At 41.6% G+C, this 20,998-nt stretch overlaps 1 protein-coding gene across 5 annotated transcripts in view; it reads left to right on the top strand.

Moving 5' to 3' along the window:
• Positions 1-20,998, top strand: part of ARMC8 (armadillo repeat containing 8) — a 114,303-nt gene that overhangs the window by 89,597 nt on the left and 3,708 nt on the right. For all 5 annotated transcript variants that reach the window (XM_011981770.1, XM_011981762.1, XM_011981784.1 and 2 more), the window contains 4 exons: positions 271-366; positions 10,089-10,184; positions 14,723-14,795; positions 16,215-16,308. In XM_011981770.1, the coding sequence (XP_011837160.1) occupies positions 271-366; positions 10,089-10,184; positions 14,723-14,795; positions 16,215-16,308 (359 nt within the window). The remainder of the gene's footprint in view (positions 1-270; positions 367-10,088; positions 10,185-14,722; positions 14,796-16,214; positions 16,309-20,998) is intronic.

Below are 20,998 nucleotides of genomic sequence, written 5' to 3' on the forward strand. Positions count from 1 at the left end.
CTTTCATATCCTGTTAGGTCAACTTTATGTATGTATGTATGTGTGTGTAATGTGTATATACATGTGTGTGTGTGTGTGTGTGTGACATATTTGAAGGCAAACTGCAGCTTCAAAATATAATAAACACTGTTCTTTGGCATGTAGTTCTATATGCTATAGTGTTCTGCATGAAGCAGTTGTGAATCATATTGGTTTTAACTTTTAGAAGCCTTCTATTCATCCTATGGTCTTTGTTTCTTTGATAATTATGGATTTCCCATTGTTTTACAGCATATAGATAAAATAATGAGTACTCATGGAAAGCAAATTATGCAAGCCGTCACTCTTATTCTAGAAGGGGAACATAACATTGAGGTCAAAGAGCAGGTACGTTGTTCCTTTTTCTTGGGGAATATTTTCTGAATGTGAGCACAAAGGAAGTTCTTAGGAGTCTCCTGAAATATTTAAATCTGCAGAAGACAGAGTGCTAAGACAGGAGATGCTCTAGAAATAGGAAGAAATATCTTCCACCATCCCTTAAACTCTCTTTAAGACTACTTCTTTCTGAAATAGAGGAAAACATGACCAGCGTCTACAGTTTTGCTCTCTGTGTCATTCACTGTGCACACTGTCCCTGTTGCTACAGGAGCAGCCACCTTTCATCATCCTGGAATGAATCCTTTTTCCAGGATCACTATTTCTAGCCCTCTCTGCCGCCATGCTCTGAACTCAGAATTCCTGCAACTCACTGATAAAATAATTCCTTATCCTGGAGATAGTTTTCATTTCTTTTCTCTTAGGCATCTTGTTCCTCATCCCATAACCCTACTTCTGTTAAGTTTCAGGAGGGCAAGTTAAGGGTAGGCATTAAAGTACGAAGCTGTGCATTTATCAAGACAGTTCGGAATTATATTGTTTTATTTTCTGGGATTTACTATGGGAGTTTTAATGTATATATTTTATTTTGCTCTAAAAACAAAGGTCCCGCAAACTTAAGATTTTAACACAGGACCAGAGGTACTGGTAATCTTCAGTTTTTTGACATAGGTGTTGGCTACATGGTTGTGTTCCCTTTCAAAATTCATTAAGCTGTAGACATACATGTATGTCTATCTGAAAGAAACTTGCCCAAGGTCATCAGTAGAGAGTTGGACCCAGAGAGTCTAACTTCAGGGGCTGTGCTTCTCATTTTCTGTATTCTTAAGTTAAAGTAATTCAGCCAGCCTTGTAAGAACAGTCCAGGAAGTAAGAGTTGTAGGTCTTAGAAGCTGCAATTGAATTTGTGAGCAAAAAGATGGTAGATTTGATAAAGTGGTTTTAAGACAGATATTTTACGTGATATCTCTTAAAGTTTTTTTAAAAACTGTGTTTTGGTGAAAAAATTTAACACAGTGAAAGTATAATCTCATAAGCATCACTAAAATTAGCTGAAGTGAAATCCATTACTGAAATACAACAATGAAGAAAATACATCGTTCAAAATAAACCATTGTACTTTGAGAGGATAGGAATAAATTTTGTATATAAAGACAACTTACCTGGATAGAATTTCAGTGACTTGAAAAGCAAAGCAAGACAGAAAGGTGAGGCAAGATTTAAATTAGGGCAAAATGAAAGACCAACAACAATATTGTTTTTGCAGGACAGAAAGGAACTCTGTCATACAGATTTTGGAAATGATCTGGAAGTAGGCGAGTATGGGAGGCTTAACAGCTGACTAGCTGGAGGTTTAATGCTTCTCAAAAGCATCTGACTAATTATTTTTTTGACTGACGTACAATTGACATACAGTAAGCTACACATATTTAAAGTATACAGTGTGATCAGTTTTGACATGTGCATGCACCTATGAATCTGTCACCACAGACAAGATAGTAAAACATATGTATCACTGCCCTTAAATTGGGAACAAGTGATACATATGTATCACTGCCCTTAAATTGGGAACAAGACAAGTATATCCATTTGTACCACTCCTGTTCAACATTGTGCTGGAATTCCTACCAAGCACAAGAAGGCAAGAAAAAGAAATAAAAGGTATACAGATTGGAAAGGACAGTATGAATGCCTATGGACTCACCAAAAACCTAGAATTAATAAATGAGTTAAGCAAGGTCACAAGACAGAAAAGTCAGTTGTATTTTTATTTACCAGCAGTGAACAATTGGATATTGGGATATTAAACAGTACCATTTGCAGTAGCTTAGAAAAAAAAAATGAAATTCTATGTATAAATCTCATAAGGATCTGTATACTGAAAACTATAAAAACACTGATAATGAAAGAAATTCAAGACCCAAATAAATGGAGAGATATACCATGCTAAAATGTCAGTTCTCCCCAAGTTGATTTATAGATTCAACACAGTCCCAATCACAATCCCAGCATGATTGTTTATAAATATTACTATAGATACAAATATCTAAAATATGTGCCTTTACATATAGATTTTTAAACTTTATGAAAAGGCAAAGGAACTAAAAAGCCCAAACAGTTTGGAAGAAAAAACAGGAACAATTGGAGGATTCACAATACCTTATTTCAAGACTTAACTATAAAAGTACAGTAGTAATGAAGACAGTATGCTCTTAGCAAAAAAAAGATAGCACATGTCGATCAATGGAACAGATTAGAGAGTCCAGAAATAGACCCACACATATATGGCCGGCAGATTATTGACAAAGGTACAAAGGCAACTTGGTGGAGAAAGAATGGTCTTTTCAGGAAAAGATACTGTACAAGTGCCAAAAAAAAAATTAACTTTGAACTATACCAGACACTTCAGATAAAAATTTACTGATAGACATAACATAAAAGGTAAAACTATAAAACTTACAGAAAAAAATGCAGGAGAAAATCTTTGAGAGATTAGGCGAAGAGTTCTTAGCTATGAAATTTAAAACATCATCCAGAAAAGAAAAGGTAAATTGGTCTTCATCAAACTGTAAAACTTCTGTGTCGTGAAATGCACTGTTAAGAGACTGAAATGACAAGCCATCCACTGGAAGGAATATCTGTGGATCAGATGTCTGACAAATGACTTGTGTCCAGAATGTTTGAAGAACTCTCAAAACAAGAAAACAAACAACCAAATATAAAACTGAGCAAACAATATGAACAGACACTGCACAATAAAATATCACTATGCATCTTTTAGAATAGCTAAAATGTTTTTAAAACTAAGTACAGTTGCTAGCAAGGATGCAGATCATCTAGTGGGAATGTAAAATAATACAGTCATTTTGGAAATGGTTTGACAGTTTCTTAAACAGTTGAACATATACTTACCATATGACCCAGCAATCTCATTCCTAGCCATTTACTCACATAAAATGAAAACCTAAGTTCACACACAAAAAACTGTTCATAACAATTTTATTTGTATCACCAAAAATTAGAAGTTAACATCCCTCAACAAACTGTGGTGCATTCACATAGCAGAATATCACAGTCACAATAAAGAGGGACAAACTGTTGCTATATGTAACAGCATGGATGAATCTCAAATGCATTATGCTATGTGAAAAAGCCCAGATACAATACAAAAGGCAAGGTACTATATGATCCCATCTATATGACCATCTGTAAAAGAGAAAACAGTAGAGACAGAGAAAAAAATCAAAGGTATTCAAGGCTTAAAGGTTGGGAGCAGTATTTGACTATAAAGGGATAGCATAGGACAATTTAGGGAGGAAGGTGGTGATAGAACTGCTCTGTAAATGCTGATTATACTGGTGGTTTTAAGATTCTATACATTTGGTAGACTGGGCATGGTGGCTCATACCGTAATCCCAGCCCTTTGGGAGGCTGAGGTGGGTGGATCACTTGAGTTGGTCAGGAGTTCAGGACCAGCCTAGCAACATTTTGAAGCCCTGTCTTTACTAAAAATACAAAAATTAGCTGGGCGTGGTCACGCGCCTGTAGTCCCAGCTGTTCGAGAGGCTGAGGCAGGAGAATCGCTTGAGCCTAGGAGGCAGAGGTTGCAGTAAGCCGAGATCACATCACTGCACTCCAGCCTGGGTGACACAGCAAGACTCCCATCTCAAAAAAAAAAAAAAAGATTCTATATGTTTGGTAAATAAAATTACTACCAAAAGAGTGAATTTTACTGTATTTCATAATTCTGTTCTCATTTCTACAAATGAAATGCCACTTGGGATTTTAATCGTGTTGTATTTATAAATCAATTTGGGAAGAAGTGACATCTTAACAATATTGAGTCTTCCAATTCATGAATATGTTAGATCTTCCCAATTATTTAGGTCTTCTTTAATTCTTCTTAGCAATGTTTTGTAATTTTTGATGTATAGGTCTTGCGCTCTTGGTCGGATTTATTCCTAAGTATTTCATAGTTTGATGTTTTTTTAAATGTTATTTTTAAAATTTTGATTTCCAGTTGTTCGTTGTTAGTATACGCTAATACAATTTTTGTGTGTCAGTCTTGTATCCTGCATTGCCAAAGTCACTTTAAGTTATTTTGTGTGGATTACTTAAAATTCTCAACAAATGATCACATCTGTAAATAAAAATAGCTTTATGTCTTACTTTCCAATCTGTATGCTATTTTGTTTTCCTTGTTTCATTGTCTAGCTAGAACTTCTCCAGTGTAATGAGATGAGGATGAACATATTTGTTTTGTTCCCAATATTAGAGGAAAGTGCTCAGTCTTTCACTATTGAATATGTGGGGTGTAGGTTTTTCATAGATTGCCTTTACTAAAGAAAAGAAAAGAAATTCTCTTCTAGTTTGTTGAGTTTTTATCATAAATAGATATTGGATTATTTTTACTTTTTTATTTTTAAACCCCAAACATGAGCCATAGGTTTTTTTTTCAATCAGTTACTTTTTTTGTATCTGTTGAAATAGTTTTTTTTTTTAACTTTGATTTATATGGTGAATTCATTTGATTTGGTTTCAAATGTTAAACTAATATATTTGAGGTAAACCTAATTTAGTCATTATGTATTATCCTTTAGATATATTGTTAAATTCAGTTTACAGAAATTTGGTAAGGAGTGTTTCACATTTATATTCATGAGGGGTGTTGATGAATAGTTTTTTTATAATGTCTTTTTCTGGTTTTGGTATTGGGATAGTGCTGGCCTTGGGGAATGAGGTGGAGGTGTTCCCTCTTTAGTTTTCTGCAATAATTTGTGAAGAATTATTTTTTTCTTCAGTTCTGGTGGAATGCTACCAGTTGGAATCTGAATACGATGACCATTTTGTGGAAAGGTGTTTAACTACAAATTCAAATTTTTTAATAGAAATAGGACTATTCAGGTTATCTGTTTCTTGCATGAGCTTTCAAGGAATTTGCTCATGTCATCTGAGTTTTCAAATTTATTAACATAAAACGGTTCATAATTTCTTATTCCTTTTTCAAGTCTGTAGTATCCTTTGCAATATTCCCTCTCTTGTTCTTTATGTTGGTAATTCCTTTTTTTTTCCTTGGAGACAGTCTCGCTCTGTCTCCCAGGCTGGAGTGCAGTGGCGCGATCTCGGCTCACTGCAACCTTTGCCTCCCAGATCCAAGCGTTTCTCTTGCTTCTGCCTTCCAAATAGCTGGATTTACAGGCACGCGTCACCACGCCCAGCTAATTTTTCTATTTTTAGTAGATACGGGGTTTCACCATGTTGGCCAGGCTGGACTCAAACTCCTGACCTCAGGTGATCTGCCCACCTTAGCCTCCCAAAGTGCTGGGATTATGGATGTGAGCCACTGTGCCTGGCTAGTAATTCCTTTTTTCCTGTTCAGTGTGACTAGAGATTTAGCAGAGAATCAGTTTTTTGTTTCATTGCCAAAGAATCAGTTTTTGGTTTCATTGATTTTCCCACCTATTAATATTATTATTATTTTTCGAGACAGCGTCTCACTCTGTTGCCCAGGCTGGAGTGCAGTGGTGTGATCTCAGCTCACTGCAGCCTCCACCTCCTGGGTTCAGGCTATTCTTGTCCCTCAGTCTCCCGAGTAGCTGGAATTACAGGTGTCCACCACCATGCCCGATTATCTTTTTTTTTTTTCTTTTGAGATGGAGTCTCACTCTGTCACCCAGGCTGGAGTGCAATGGCACGATCTCGGCTCACTGCAACCTCCCCCTCCCAGGTTCAAGCAATTCTCCTGCCCCAGCCTCCTGAGTAGCTGGGATTACAGGTGCCTGCCACCATGCCTGGCTAATTTTTATATTTTAAGTACAGATGGGGTTTCACCATGTTGTCCAGACTGGTCTCGAACTCCGAACCTAGTGGTCCGCCCGCCTCTGCCTCCCAAAGTGCTGGGCTTATAGGCATGAGCCACCACGCCTGGCCAACTTTTTGTGTTTTTAATAGAGATGGGGTTTCACCATGTTGACCAGGCTGACCTCAAACCCCTGACCTCAAGGGATCCACCTGCCTTGGCCTCCCAAAGTGCTGGGATTGCAGGCATGAGCCACTGCACCCAGCCTGTTCTCTATTTCAGAGTTTAGCCAACTGTTTCTGTAAGAGGCAAGGTATATATATTGGATTATTTTTACTTTTTTATTTTTAAACCCCAAACATGAGCCATAGATTTTTTTTTTCAATCAATTACTTTTTTTGTATCTGTTGAAATAGTTTTTTGTGTTTTTTTTTTTAACTCTGATTTATATGGTGAATTTTTTTTTTTTTTTTTTTTTTAATTTTTGCAGGCTCTGGTCTCTAGCAACTACTCCTCTATGCTGTTACAGCCTGGAAGCAGCTATAGACAATACATAAGCAAGTAGATATGGCTGTCTTCCAATAAAAATTACCAAAAGAGACAGCAGGCTGGATTTGGCCCAGACCGTAATTTACCAGTCTGTGCTCTATTTCATTGATTTCCAATTGTTCATATTAGTATATACACTAATATGCATACATTAATGGGGGGGTCGTGTGTGTGTGTAGCTTTTATCTGTTCCTTAGCTCACATACTCAATTGAGTTGGCCCAATAATTGATTTCTTTTTTTTTTTTTTTTTCTGATACAGAGTCTCACTCTGTTGCCAGGCTAGAGTGCAGTGGCATGATATTGGCTCACTGCAACCTTTGCCTCCCGGGTTCAATAGATTCTCCTGCCTCAGCCTGCCAAGTAGCTGGGACTACAGGCATGCGCCACCACACCCAGCAAATTTTTGTACTTTTATTAGAAATGGGGTTTCACCATATTGGCCAGGATGGTCTCGATACCTTGACCTCATGATCCACCAGCCTTGGCCTCCCAAAGTGCTGGGTTACAGGCATGAGCCACCATGCCTAGCCTAATTGATTTTTTTAAGATTTGATTTCTTGTCTCCATAGGAATATTTACGGAGCAGTTTTGTGTGCTTCAAAACAGAACTGTACCTCACTCTTTCATGCTTTTCAATGAAGCCTGGGAATGCATGGGTGTATTCTAACACTACAAAAAGGGGAGTTACCTGTCCTGCTCACCTGGTCTATTCTGAGGGATCTTCCCTGGAATTCCCCTTTATATTCTGTTTTAGTAGATAAGAGGGGATAGCTGTTTTCTAGGTGAGTCTAAAGGTGTTTACCATTTCTCCTCTCCCCATGAATACCTTGGTTATGAAGCCTTATTGAAATTCTTATTCATTGTTAGGATCATTTCCATTATTTCCTCTTAAGCTGCTCTGGCCAACTCATAGGACTGAGTCTTCTTGGTGAGAAATGGTGGGGAGATAGAGAACAAGAGAGTAATAAGCTATGATTCTTCCATGTGCTGCCCCTCTCCTACTTCTCAGCCAGGTTATACTTGTGTTCCCATTGATTGGCGTCATCCTCTGCATTCTGATTTTGTCTTAGTAAAGCCTGGCAGAGGCTGGTTGGTGAGGATTGGATCACTACCACTGATGAATATCATTTTGCTGGCTTGCTCTTGGAAGGTGGGGTTGTTGTAAAGCTTGCTAAGGCTTTCTATAATCACTTTAAGGAATTTGAGCAGAACTAGGAGTGTGGTGTTGAGTCTGGTGTTGCCACATTTGGATTGCATGTCAAGACAAGTGATGGAGAGGGAGAGAGAAAGAATACTTGTAGGCTGGACATGGTGTCTCATACCTGTAATCCCAGCACTTTGGGAGGCCAAGGTGGGCAGATCACGGGGTCAGGAGTTCAAGACCAGCCAGACCAATATAGTGAAACCCCATCTCTACTAAAAATACAAAAATTAGCTGGGCGTGTGGCACAGACCTGTAATCCCAGCTACTTGGGAGACTGAGACAGGGAGAATTGCTTGAACCCAGGAGGCAGAGGTTGCAGTAAGCCAAGATGATCGTGCCACTGCACTGCAGCCTGGGCGACACAGTGAGACTCTGTCTTAAAAAAAAAAAAAAAAAAAGAACACTCATTGTATTTAATTACCTTATCCTGTAGGCTCAGGTGGGGCTAGAATGTAGGGAGAGCAACTATAATTCACTTGGTTCTGATGTCATCTTGAACTTGGATTCCTAAAACATTGACTGTCAACTCTTCCCCAAACTAATTACTCCTATTAATTACCCTTGTCATGCTCATGTCTGCCCCTTCATAAGATCTTTCCCACAAGAGACCAAAAAGAGTGCAGATTCATTATTATTAATTTCCTTAGGGTATTGTTCCTACCAAGAAATTTAAGACAGATTCACCATGTACCAGTGCTTACATACCAGATCACCAGAAATCTGACATCTTCTCCAGATCAGATCATGTCTGTCCCACTTAATGGGCACATAAAGTCCTCTTCAACATGATCTAACTGCCCTGAAATAAAAAGTTTCCCAGTGCTTGCTTAGCTATTGGACTATACAATTTATGTTTCATGTCTACTATGTCTCAAAGGCAGCCTTTTCTGGTTTCACACCTCAGGACTCACTCCCTAATAATCTAGTTACAGCAGTGCATTAATCTAGGAGAAATAAAACCATGTACCCTTGAGGGTATTTGGAGGCTTGGGCCACTGCAAGCAAACAGTCTCCTCAGTTAGCTTAATTAACTTGTCTTGCAAAGAAAAAGTTTAAAATTGGAGAAAATTATGGGAATCTGTATCCCATCCTCATTCCTTTGAGTTATTCCTGACTGGGCTCCAGGACTGTGTCACTTCCTCCAGGAAGTTTTCCCTAACCCTTGCAGTATCCAACAAGTGCTCTTTCTTCATGCCTTCTATCTATTCTCTGTGTTTACTTCAATCACAGTGAAATGTAATTGTTTGTGTGACAGCTTCCAAGTCAGGGAGTGTGCTTTTTTTGTTTTTTTTTTTTCCTGCCTCATCCTGATGCCCTACAGAGGGCATACCCATAATAGGTACTCAGTAAATGGTTTGTTGAATTGCTAAGGTTGGTACTGTTGGTATCCCTATCATAGTCCTTTCACCATTATCTTAATCTTTGCCTCCTGCTGGTCTGGCTGTGAGAATGGAACAGCTGACAAGAACAGTTTTTCCTCTGAGAAGACTGCAGTCACCAGTGCAGTGGTTGTCCTCAAGGTGTACTGTCCTGCCAGCTGGCACAGGCTTCCTCCAATCTTCACATTAGGCCAGCCTGGACTAAGTTTCTTCACACATTTTTCTTCCTTTTCTCTTCCCCTAACAGGGTTCAAAAGAGTTAAAAGGTCCTAAGTGCCCATGGCTGGTGTAGCTGGTGGACAGGGTCTAGGCCTTCACGCAGAAGGTCATGAGCTTAGGAGCAAGCAGCAGGTGGAGGCCTAGGAAAGGGAGGCCTCCCTAGGAGGGGAGTTGCAGCACCTACAGAGCTTCCACCAAAGAGACTGCATTGTTGGAGGAACATTGTGGTTTGTCACAAGAGCTTGTCTTAGAAAAGAGATTTTCAAGAAAAATAATAAATTATGTTTTCTCTTTGATTTGATGGTATGACCTATACAAAATAGCTGCCTTTGCCCAGCTATGGCTTAATGCCCACGAAGAAACCACCAAAGTGTTGGGGTTCTCTTTTGCCTAAGGGAGATTTTGTTTGGGTGTGGTTACTGTTGCTAGCAATGATGTCAGCCGATGAGAAATCAGGGCATTGAGAGTGGAACCTGTGAGAATCCATGTACCTTCAAGTGAAAAATTGCCCAAGCTCTTGAGACAGCTTGACTCTGGGACTTCAGAGCCTTCCTGACTGTTGGCCCTTTGTTCTTTTGCAGACACTGTGCATCTTAGCCAACATAGCGGATGGGACAACAGCAAAAGATCTTATTATGACCAATGATGATATCCTACAGAAAATCAAGTATTACATGGTGAGCCCTTGTCCCCTTTCACCATAGGATTAGAATGCAGGGACTGTTGCATTGTTAACTCAAAATAAATTGTGCAGAGATTTTAAAAAGAGGAAAAGAATAGACTACTCTGTGACTCCTCAGATTCAAAGAACTCTCTTCTATCCTGAAGAAAAAGAAAAAATACCAACTCCTTGAAGCTTGTACCACTTGGTAATATTATTACTTGCCACTGCACTCTCTGCCCTTGTCATCTACTGATTGCCTCCCTCTTACTCAGTGAAGACCTGGGCTCTTGGCTTTCTCCCAGTGCTCTCCAGTCCGTGTCGTCCCTCTCAAGGCTTCATTCGCATGGTGGATGAACCCTCTAGCCCCCTGGCCCCATAGTTTCTTTACCTGTTTGCTTCTAAACAATCTGCTACTTACTGCCATGGCCATACCCTGCATCTGATCATCACCAGAGACTGTCCGTTGCCAAAATGTGGGTATCAAACAGCCCTCCACTTTTCATTCTGTCAACATCTCCTGACAAAATTCTAATCACGGAGGAAGCCTTTCCTTGTCACACCAATCTGTTTTCTCTATCCCTGCCTTGTCAGAGTTAACAACTGCAGAGAAAGGCACAGAACCCCACATGGGCACTCAGCTCCTCCTGGTGTCCTTCAGTGATTCTCAAGGAAGCTGGCAACCTCGTTCTCCATGAGAATAGATTCTTACCTGCCCCTCATTCTTTAGACCTCACCTCTTCCCTCACCCATTACAGTTAGTGATGACCTCAGCTTTTTGTTTTATTAAGAGAAGAGAAACTAAAATCCTTCAGTGGCTCCTTGTTATACCTTGAATAAAGTTCGTATGCCCTTATGATGGCCTGTCAAGTCCTACATGACCTAACCCATTCATATCCCCAACTTATCTTATTCCTCTCTTCCTTTGTTCACTACACTGGCCACTTGCAGTTTCTCAAAAAGGCCATGTTCTTTCCTTCCTTGGGACCTTCACACATACTAGTTTCTCTGCCTGGAACACTTTTCTCTTCTCCGTTTCACCCTTCAAATCTCAGTTGAACTTATACTTTCTTACTGGACTCTTGCCCTTGTAGATTATTACTCATTACTGCATTTTGTTCCCTTCCTTCAGAGCACTTAGCTCAGTTTTAGTGATATATATATTTGTTTGTGTGCCTACTGGGTGTCTCTACCACAGTGTAAGTTCCATGAGGGCCGGGACCATGTCAGCTTTGTGCACAATTTTATATCCACCATGGTGTCTGGCCCTTAGCATATGCTTGGTAAATATTTGTTGAATGAAAACCTTACCACTTCAACCAGGGATTCCCTTATCTTTCCAATATCAATCCACATTGTATCCATAATCACTTAAAAGGTTTTTCTTAACTTCTCATACCCATCGAGGCATACCCATTTCTCTGTTATTCAAAGACAAACCCAAACTTCTTTTTATTTTGAGACAGAGTCTCACTCTGTCACCCAGACTGGAGTGCAGTGATGCCATCTCGGCTCACCACAACTTCCGCCTCCTGGGTTCAAGCGATTCTCTTGCATCAGCCTCCTGAGTAGCTGGGATTATAGACATGGCACTATTGCCCGGCTGATTTTTGTATTTTTAGTAGAGATGGGGTTTCACCATGTTGGCCAGGCTGGTCTTGAACTCCTGACCTCAAATGATCCACCTGTCTTGGCCTCCCAAAGTGCTGGAATTGCAGGCATGAGCCTGTGCCCAGCCTTCAAAGCCAAACTCTTAAAAGCATCTTTTCTGTACATATTGCCTCCTTCCTTACCTCTAAAGTCATTCTTTAACCTGCTCCATTTCACCTCTGCCCCCATCATTCAACTGAAACTGTTGTAATTAGGGTCATCAATGACTTCCATGATGCCAAATTCAAAGGATCCTCTTCTCTCTTCATCTTACCCCACTTACAGTAGACTTCAACCCAGCTGACTATTTTCCTCCTCCTGGAAATATCCTTTTCTCTTGGCATGACACCATACCTCCCTACTTATCTCTGAACCCTCTTCTCTTCTCTCCTACACGTGCTCCCCTGAGATCAGCAGATCACAACCTTCATTGTACAATAGGACCTTGTAGGGAGCTTTCAAAGATTACTGCTTTGTCTCCTCCCTCCCAAGATTCTTATTTAATAGGTCTAGGGTTATAGCCTGGGCATCAGGAATTTTTTTTTTTAAGATCGCTGGGTAGTTCTTACATACAGAGTTGAGAACCACTGCCTTAGGGGAATCTCATCCACCCCCATAGCTTATACTGTCATCCCTGTGCTGACAATATGCTGTAATTTCCAAATGTGTTTCCCAGCCCAGACCTCTCTTCCAAACTCTGGACTTATATATCCTCCTGCCCTTTCAGCATCTCCATGTGGCTGTCTGATAGCATCTTGGAATCTATCTTGATTTCTCCAGCTCTGTCCCCTCATTCACTCATTTTATCAACAAGTCCTATCTGCCCTTCTTCCAAAACTTATCTTGAATCCGATTACTCCTTTCCATCACCACTGCTCCCACCCTAGTCAGTCCAAGTCACAGCACCTTATGCCTGATTAACTATAATAACAGTATCCTCCTTGACACTTCTTCACTGTCACTCCAGTCCCTTCAGCCCAAGTGGTCTTCTAAAAATGTAAATCAGATTTTGTCCCTCCACTGTTTAAATCTTTCAGGGGCTTCCTCTCAACACAGAATGAAATCCAGAGTCCTTACTGTGGCCTATAAGTTCGCACAATTTGGCTATACCTACTTCTCTGAACAGACAGCTCCTTCTTACCTCAGACCTTTACGGGAACGTTTTCTCCTCCTCAGAATTTCAAGCCTCTTGCTCTTTGCACATCTGACACCTTCCTATTCTTTAAGTCTCCATTTAAATATTGCCTCCTTCAAAGAGATCTGTTTTGTGCATTCCACCTAAATTAAGTTCCCACCCCTCCACCCTCCAATTTTCTCTATCCTCATAGTAATTTGTGTCCTCAAAAAATATTGAATGAATGATGAATAAACTTATGCATAGTAAATGCATATTTGTTATAGAATATACAAGCTCACTTATTCAACAAATATTGATTGATTGTCTGAGGCTGGGAGCAGATAAGTTTTACTCTGTTTTGTCTTAAGGGAGCCCAAACTGGACATCTCCTTAAAAGTGTTGGCAGTTAGAAGAAGAAAGAATCACTAGCCATAGAATTCTACTGGAGGAAGCCACATCCATTTCTTTGTCTCTGCTTAGTTGAAATATAGTCCTACATGAGAAGATAAGTCTGTCTTAGCCTTGAAAAAACCATTGAGCATATTTTGCCATTGATACTCCCTCAGATGTGCATAAATTATTTAAACATACTAGTATTTTTTTTATTGACCAGTAAGACAGTCATTTATAAAGGGTTATTTTATTATTGGGTCCTTTTTCATTCAGGCGAAAGCACTGTATCCAAAGCAACCAGAAATTGTTGTACTTTTAGTACATAAAGCAAAATAAATAAGAATCGTATTTAGAAGAATAGGAGGCTCATTAGTGATAGTAGAGACATTTGAGAAATCAACTAGAGATTTCGTCACGTTTTGGGGGACGCTTCTATAGATATAGGAGTAATTTAATTATTCCAGAAGCTGAATGTATTATATAACGCTTCTTGTTTTCAGCAAGTTGTGTCAGAGGAGTAAACCATTTATAGACTGTGTGTGTGTGAAAGTCTGGGTGTTACAGAACTTCCTGACCATATATTCACTTTCTTCCCCAAAGGAATTATTGGGCCATTTGAATAAGATAACCAGTAGCTTAAGAGATAAATACCAAATGCACATCCACCCAGTGTATGTTGGCTGTTGGTGACCTGGAAATATAGCCTAAGTCGAAAGCATAGAATTGTCATATGACAGTGTTTCTTCGTGCATGGATTGAATCATAAATTGCAAACTGTACCCATAGCCCTAGAGCTGTTTTGTTTGTCCAGCCAGATGGTTTTTTAAATTTGAATTTGAATTTGAATGTCTTTTGGCAAGGCTTGTACTCCTCAATTTGCCAGATTCTCCACTGTCCCTTGTTATCTTTAGCCTAACCCTTTTACTCATTAGTGTTAATTTCATGGCCCCTCAAGTTATTTGAATATGAGGCCTCTGCTTCAGACTTTTTTTTTTTTTTTTTTTTGAGCCAGAGTCTCACTCTGTCACCCAGGCTGGAGTACAGTGGTGCAATCTCGGCTCACTGCAACCTCCGCCTCCCGGGTTCAAGTGATTCTCCTGCCTCAGCCTCCTGAGTAGCTGAGATTACAGGTGCCCGCCACTACACCGAGCAAATTTTTGTATTTTTAGCAGAGACAGGGTTTCACCATGTTAGTCATCCTGGTCTTGAACACCTGACCTTGTGATCTGCCCGCCTTGGCCTCCCAAAGTGCTGGGATTACAGGTGTGAGCCACTGCGCCCGGCCCTGCTTCAGACTTTTAGGTTATAGGAATTGCCTATGATAGGTCCCCAAAAAAAAGATCTAAAATGAGATTACCACCATTTTGATTTTTTTTCTTTTTCTGTATTAATAGGGCCATTCACATGTTAAACTGCAGCTTGCAGCCATGTTTTGTATATCAAACCTCATATGGAATGAAGAGGAAGGTAAGAGATTGGTGAGATTTGCTTTGAAAAAAATTATGGGAAGAGTGTCTTGCACAGTGAAGCTAGCAGGTGCCCCTGAGATCCTGGGCAGAGGCTCTGTTCTTGGACCTTCTGGCCCAAGCACCCTCCAGAGTCACCCTGGTATGAGAATCAGTGGAATTAGCGCAAGTCAGCCAGACAGTCAACACTGAGTGCCCCATTTGAGCCAACTCTATACCAGATTCAAGGAGGGAGAGTGAGAAGTAAGTGGCAGTCCCTGCCATGAGAAAGCTAATGAGGAGAATGTGAGATGCACTTGAAGAAGGTGAGAGGAGAGAGTGGGTGGGAGGACGAGCCTTTCGTTGTGAGCAGAGGAAGCACATATGAGGACTACAGGCAGATAAACATAATGGAGAAGAAAGTGCATTTGTGAAAAATCAGAAGTGCAGTGTGACCAGTGAAGCAGCTAGTCTGTAAGGAGGCCTGTATAGATCAGAGGTTCTTTACTGTGACTGCATATTAGAATCACCTGGGAGTTTTTACACCAGGCCAATTAAATCAGAATCTCTGGGATGGGCTCCAGGCATAAGTGTTTCTTAAAGCTCCCCAGATGATTCCAATATATAGCCAAGGTAGCAAATATAGGAGAGCAGTGGGTCTCAAGGCTGGGTTGGCTGCATTAGAATCACCTGGGGAACTTTTTTAAGTGCAGATTTCTGGGCCTCATCCCTAGAAATTCTGATTCACTGTGTCTAGAGAGAGCCAGTGCATGAGTGGTCACTGTGGGCTCTTCAGTGGGGAAGACTCCAGGGGATTACTCAGCTGCGCCCAAAACAAAGTGCAAGAAGGGAAACTGGATTCCGCCTACAGACCTAGATACCAAGTACCACCTGTGTACTGGGGAGACAAGCCACCCTCAAGGAGATGTTAGTCTAGTTGGAAAGTATAACAGAGTGATAGGAAATTGGAAGTGCCAGTTGTGCTGAGAGGCAACAAAAAGTGCTGGGAGGACAGAGGAGGGTAGAAGACAATAGAAAGGGGAAGGTAAGACCTGTTTGGAGTAGTAAGAGCCTGGCCTGATCTGGCCAGGGCCATGGGTATGTCCTGAAAGAAGTGATGAAGCTGGGAGTGAGTGGCAGAGGGTCTTGTACCAGGCTGAAGGATCTAACCTTGACCCTGTAGTCCACGGAGAAATCAGTCCAGCTGCAGAACCGAGGATAGACTGCAGGCAGGATGGTCAGGAGGCAGAGAGACAAGTTAGAAGGCTGTCAAAGAGTCCAAGCATGAGCGGGTCCAACTACACTGGGAGAGGGTAGAGGACAAGGAGTACAGGAGGAGTAGGGAGTGAAGGACACTGGTAAGGCTCTAGATTGTTAATTGTACATCAAAGAGAGCGTTTTCCTGGGTCATGTTCCCAATAACCTGGCTTTAATCATTTAGGTTCACAAGAACGCCAGGATAAATTACGAGACATGGGCATCGTAGATATTCTACACAAACTGAGTCAGTCACCAGATTCAAACCTTTGTGACAAGTGAGTATGAATGCAGAAAGGCCTTGCCTTGGGCTATGTTGGATTCTTTCATGAAAGGGTTTGAATTGCTTGGTAGTTAACATGGCCACACTTTTTAAATCTTTTAGATTCTTAGATTTTCTTTATAATTTTCTGTGAACCACTGTATGACATTTGAGTGAGCTGTAAACTAATGATTACCAAATTATTAAAGACTCTCACTGTGAATTAACATGAGTCTGGGCTATCTTCGTGGATAGGATCCAGAGACCATTTGCATACATTCCCCTGATCATTAGAATAGACATGCATGTGGCCTTTTGGAAAGCAGAAAACCAGTAATGCAAACATTCTTTAGCTCAAAACCTCACTGAACACCCATTTTGTGCCAGGCTGGCCCGGCTGCTAGGGATACAAAAGCAAGCACTAAGGAATCACTGTCCTCAAAGAGCTCATCATTTCCTGGTAGAGTCAAGAGTTATAATCAGATACGCAGCTAACCTCAAAATAGCCATAAATACTCTTCCTAGCTGTGTGTTCTCCCTTGTAACAGCCTTCAGTTTCCATTTTGCCTTTGTATAATAACAAATCAGGGAACATCAATACTTTGAGTCTGTAGACTCTTGGGCGTGGCTTAGAAGCCCTTCAGCCCTTAATGGTCTGGCTCTGCCTTTCTCATCTTCCCTGCACCCACCATACACACCCCATACTGCAGCCATACCTGCCTGCTTACAGTAGCATACCTTCATGCATTTACACATTCTGTTCCATCTGCTTTGCTATCCCAGTCTCCTCTCCTTTGAGTCCCCATTCATTCATCAGATAGCTCTTTTTAATACCTGCCTTCTGTCAGGCATTGTTTTAGGCATTGGAGATACATTGGTGAATAAAATTGATGAAGTCTTTGCCCTCATGTAACTTACATTCTAGTATAGAAGATAGATGATAAGCAAATGAATACATAACACAGTATCAGGTGATGAGAGAGGTACCATGGAGAAAAATAAAGGCAAGGTGAAGGAATGGAGAGTCAAGAAAATTTATTTTCATGTAGGTTAGCCAGTAAAGATCTCTCTGAGGATGACATGATCAGAGACCTGAATGAAATAAGGAAGATTTCATCTGGGCAAATGCTTAGAGGAAGAGTATTACAGGCAGGGGCGATAGTGGGTTCAAAGGCCCTGAAGCAGGAGTGAACTTGGTATGTTCAAGAAACAGCAAAAGAGGCCGGGCGCGGTGGCTCAAGCCTGTAATTCCAGCACTTTGGGAGGCCGAGACGGGCGGATCACGAGGTAAGGAGATCGAGACCATCCTGGCTAACACGGTGAAACCCCGTCTCTACTAAAAAATACAAAAAACTAGCCGGGCGCGGTGGTGGGAGCCTGTAGTCCCAGCTACTCGGGAGGCTGAGGCGGGAGAATGGCGTGAACCCGGGAGGCGGAGCTTGCAGTGAGCTGAGATCCGGCCACTGCACTCCAGCCTGGGCGGCAGAGCGAGACTCCGTCTCAAAAAAAAAAAAAAAAAGAAACAGCAAAAAAACAGAGGGCTGATGAAAAATAGTGAGGGGGAAAATGCTAATAGGTGGAAGAAGCCAGATCATGAAGAGCCTTGTAGGTAGGGTAAGGACTTTGACTTTTATTCAGAGTTTAATAGGAAATCATTGGAGACTATTAAGGAGAGGAGACATTATCTGATTGAATTTCTCTCTTTTCTTTTTTTTTTGGAGATGGAGTTTCGTTCTTGTTGCCCAGGCTGGAGTGCAATGGCGTGATCTTGGCTCACCACAGCCTCTACTTCCTAAGTTCAAACGATTCTCCTGCCTCAGCCTCCAAGGTAGCTGGGATTACAGGCACCTGCCACCACACCCAGCTAATTTTTTTGTATTTTTAGTAGAGACAGGGTTTTACCATATTGGCCAGGCTGGTCTCGAACTCCTGACCTCATGTTATCCACCCACCTCATCCTCCACCTACCTCGTCCTCCCATAGTGCTGGGATTACAGGCGTGAGCCACCACGCCTGGCTCTGATTTGAATTTTTAAAAGATCACTCTGGTGACTGTACAGAGAACCATCTGTAGGAGGGCAAGAATGGAGGTGCAGAGACCAGTTAAAGGCCATTGTAATAATGTCGGTAAGGGATGAGGGTATTAGTGTTGGAAGTATTGAGAAGTGGTTGGATTCAGGATTTAATCTGAAGATGAGCACCAACGGGACTTACTCGCAGATTCAGTATAGGATGTTAAAGAGAGGAAAGGAAGATGTCTAGGGTTTTAGCCTGAGCAACTGGACAGAGGGTGTTGCCATATACCAAGATGGTGAGGAATACAGAAGTGTGTTGCGGTAGGGAGCATCAGGAGTTCTTGTTTGGGTATGCCAGCGTTAGGATGCCTATTAGATATCCAAGGGACTTGAAAGAGCAGGGCTGGGGGTGTAAATCTGAATGGTATTTAAAGCCATGGAGCTGGATGGAGTCACCTAGATTAAGTAAAAAAGAGAGAAAGGAGGGCTAAGGACCAAGATCTAGAGCCCCCCTCCGCCTACCCCCCAGCATTTAGGCAGTGATAAGAAAGATGCAACAAAGGAGCAGAAGGAACAGCTAGTGAGGCAGGCAGAGACTTAGGCACATAAGGTGTCCTGAAAGCAAAGGAAAAAAGATGCCTGAACAGTGGCCATTTATCCTTCAAAACTCATATCAGGTTGCCATGTCCTCCAAAAAGCCTCGCTTGACCTATTCTCTACCCTCCCCTCCAGGCTTTGCCAGGGATGCCTTTTGTGCTCCCATAGCATCTGTAGAACACGTCACACTGTGTCTTGGCTATCAGCTTGTCTGTCTTCTCCACTGAAGGGGAGAGAAACTTAACTAACTCCTCTGAAGTAAATGGCTCTCCCAGATTGTGAAGCACACAGGACAGGCTGGTCCTCTGCTTCCCCGAAGCTTAACATCCTGTAGGCTAAAGAAGAATAACTAGGCTAGGAGCAGTGGCTCACGCCTGTAATCCCAGCACTTTGGGAGGCTGAGGCGAGTGGATTTTGAGGTCAAGAGCTTGAGACCAGCCTGGCCAACATAGTGAAACCCCATCTCTACTAAAATACAAAAATGAGTCGGGCATGATGGCATGCGCCTGTTATCCCAACTACTTGGACGGCTGAGGCAGGAGGATCACTTGAACCCAGGAGGCGGAGGTTGTGGTGAGCCAAGATCGCGCCACTGCACTCCAACCTGGGCAACAGAGCGCGACTGTCTCAAAAAAAAAAAAAAAAAAGGAAGAAGAAGAAGAAGAAGTAAATACCTGCAGCCCAAGGCTGCTGGTCAGATGAGTGTAACATCAAAGTCAAGTCCAGCCACATGCTGAAGGCTGGATTTGAGCTTGTAGTTTGAGGACTGGAACCTCCACCTCCACAGCTGCTGGCATAAACGATGGGCTCTGTCAGCCCATCTCTTCTGCCTGAGAGCCAGGTTGTTCACTGGGGTTTTTATCTCATATTTATTCAGAAGTAAAAACAGATTTTACTTAAAATCATCTCAGAGATAACCTAGGATGTAAGACAGGCCTTACCAGCATCAAGTGGGATAGGTTTAGCCTGCTTGCTTAGACCACTCTGGTGCTGTTTTCACATAAATTTTTAGTTCTTTTTAAACTTTTTTTTTTTTTTTTTTTCCTGAAACGGAGTCTCGCTCTGTCGCCCAGGCTGGAGTGCAGTGGCCGGATCTCAGCTCACTGCAAGCTCCGCCTCCCGGGTTTACGCCATTCTCCTGCCTCAGCCTCCCGAGTAGCTGGGACTACAGGCGCCCGCCACCTCGCCCAGCTAGTTTTTTGTATTTTTTAGTAGAGACGGGGTTTCACCGTGTTAGCCAGGATGGTCTCGATCTCCTGACCTCGTGATCCACCCGTCTCGGCCTCCCAAAGTGCTGGGATTACAGGCTTGAGCCACCGCACCCGGCCAGTTCTTTTTAAACTTAAACCCTCATTAAAAGAATCAAGGTCTGAGCTACCCAACCTGAGTCCATCTAAGAAAGGGTGATCTTGCCTCCAAAACCATTCTTCTAAAAAGACTCCTTAGATAACGATAGTAGAAAGACAATAAAGGTACAGTGTCTGAGACCCAGAATAATCAAACCTAGCCAACCTCTGAATAAGATCCATAAGGAGTTTGAATTGGCAGATTTAAAGAGCAATACGGAATTTTGATCAAGACCCTTATGTGGTATTCACATCGTAGTACAGTAAAGTCTATCACCTGAAGAATACATCTCTCAGGTTCCTTTTGTCGTTAAGGCTTTGATCCTTTGACTTTCAGATGCTTACAGATGAGAAGCTATTGCTAACCAGCCCTCTCCACCCAGGCTCAGAGGGCTTCAGGGTTGCAGGGTCCCAGAGCTCCCACCTCCATCAGAACTGCTCTTCTCAGCCTCTTTAAGTATTTGGGGAGTCAGGTGGATGGTTTGTGGCATCATTCATAAACTTGTTTCTGAAAATGTCCTTGTAGAACTCAACTTGCTCATAACTTGGAGATAATCTTTCTAGAGTTTTCTGTTCTGATGAATTGGACTATTCACAGTATCATATTTAGAGTCTTACATAATTACAAGAATATACCTTAGTATACCACTTAAAAAACTGTTATGTCCATTACTGCAGAAACTGCACTTGAATCCAGCTTATTGTATGCATAGTCTACTTGGTATTAGTTTGATTAGCTATTGTACCT

The sequence above is a fragment of the Mandrillus leucophaeus genome, unplaced genomic scaffold (assembly GCF_000951045.1).
Source record: "Mandrillus leucophaeus isolate KB7577 unplaced genomic scaffold, Mleu.le_1.0 Scaffold1050, whole genome shotgun sequence".
NCBI lineage: Eukaryota > Metazoa > Chordata > Mammalia > Primates > Cercopithecidae > Mandrillus > Mandrillus leucophaeus.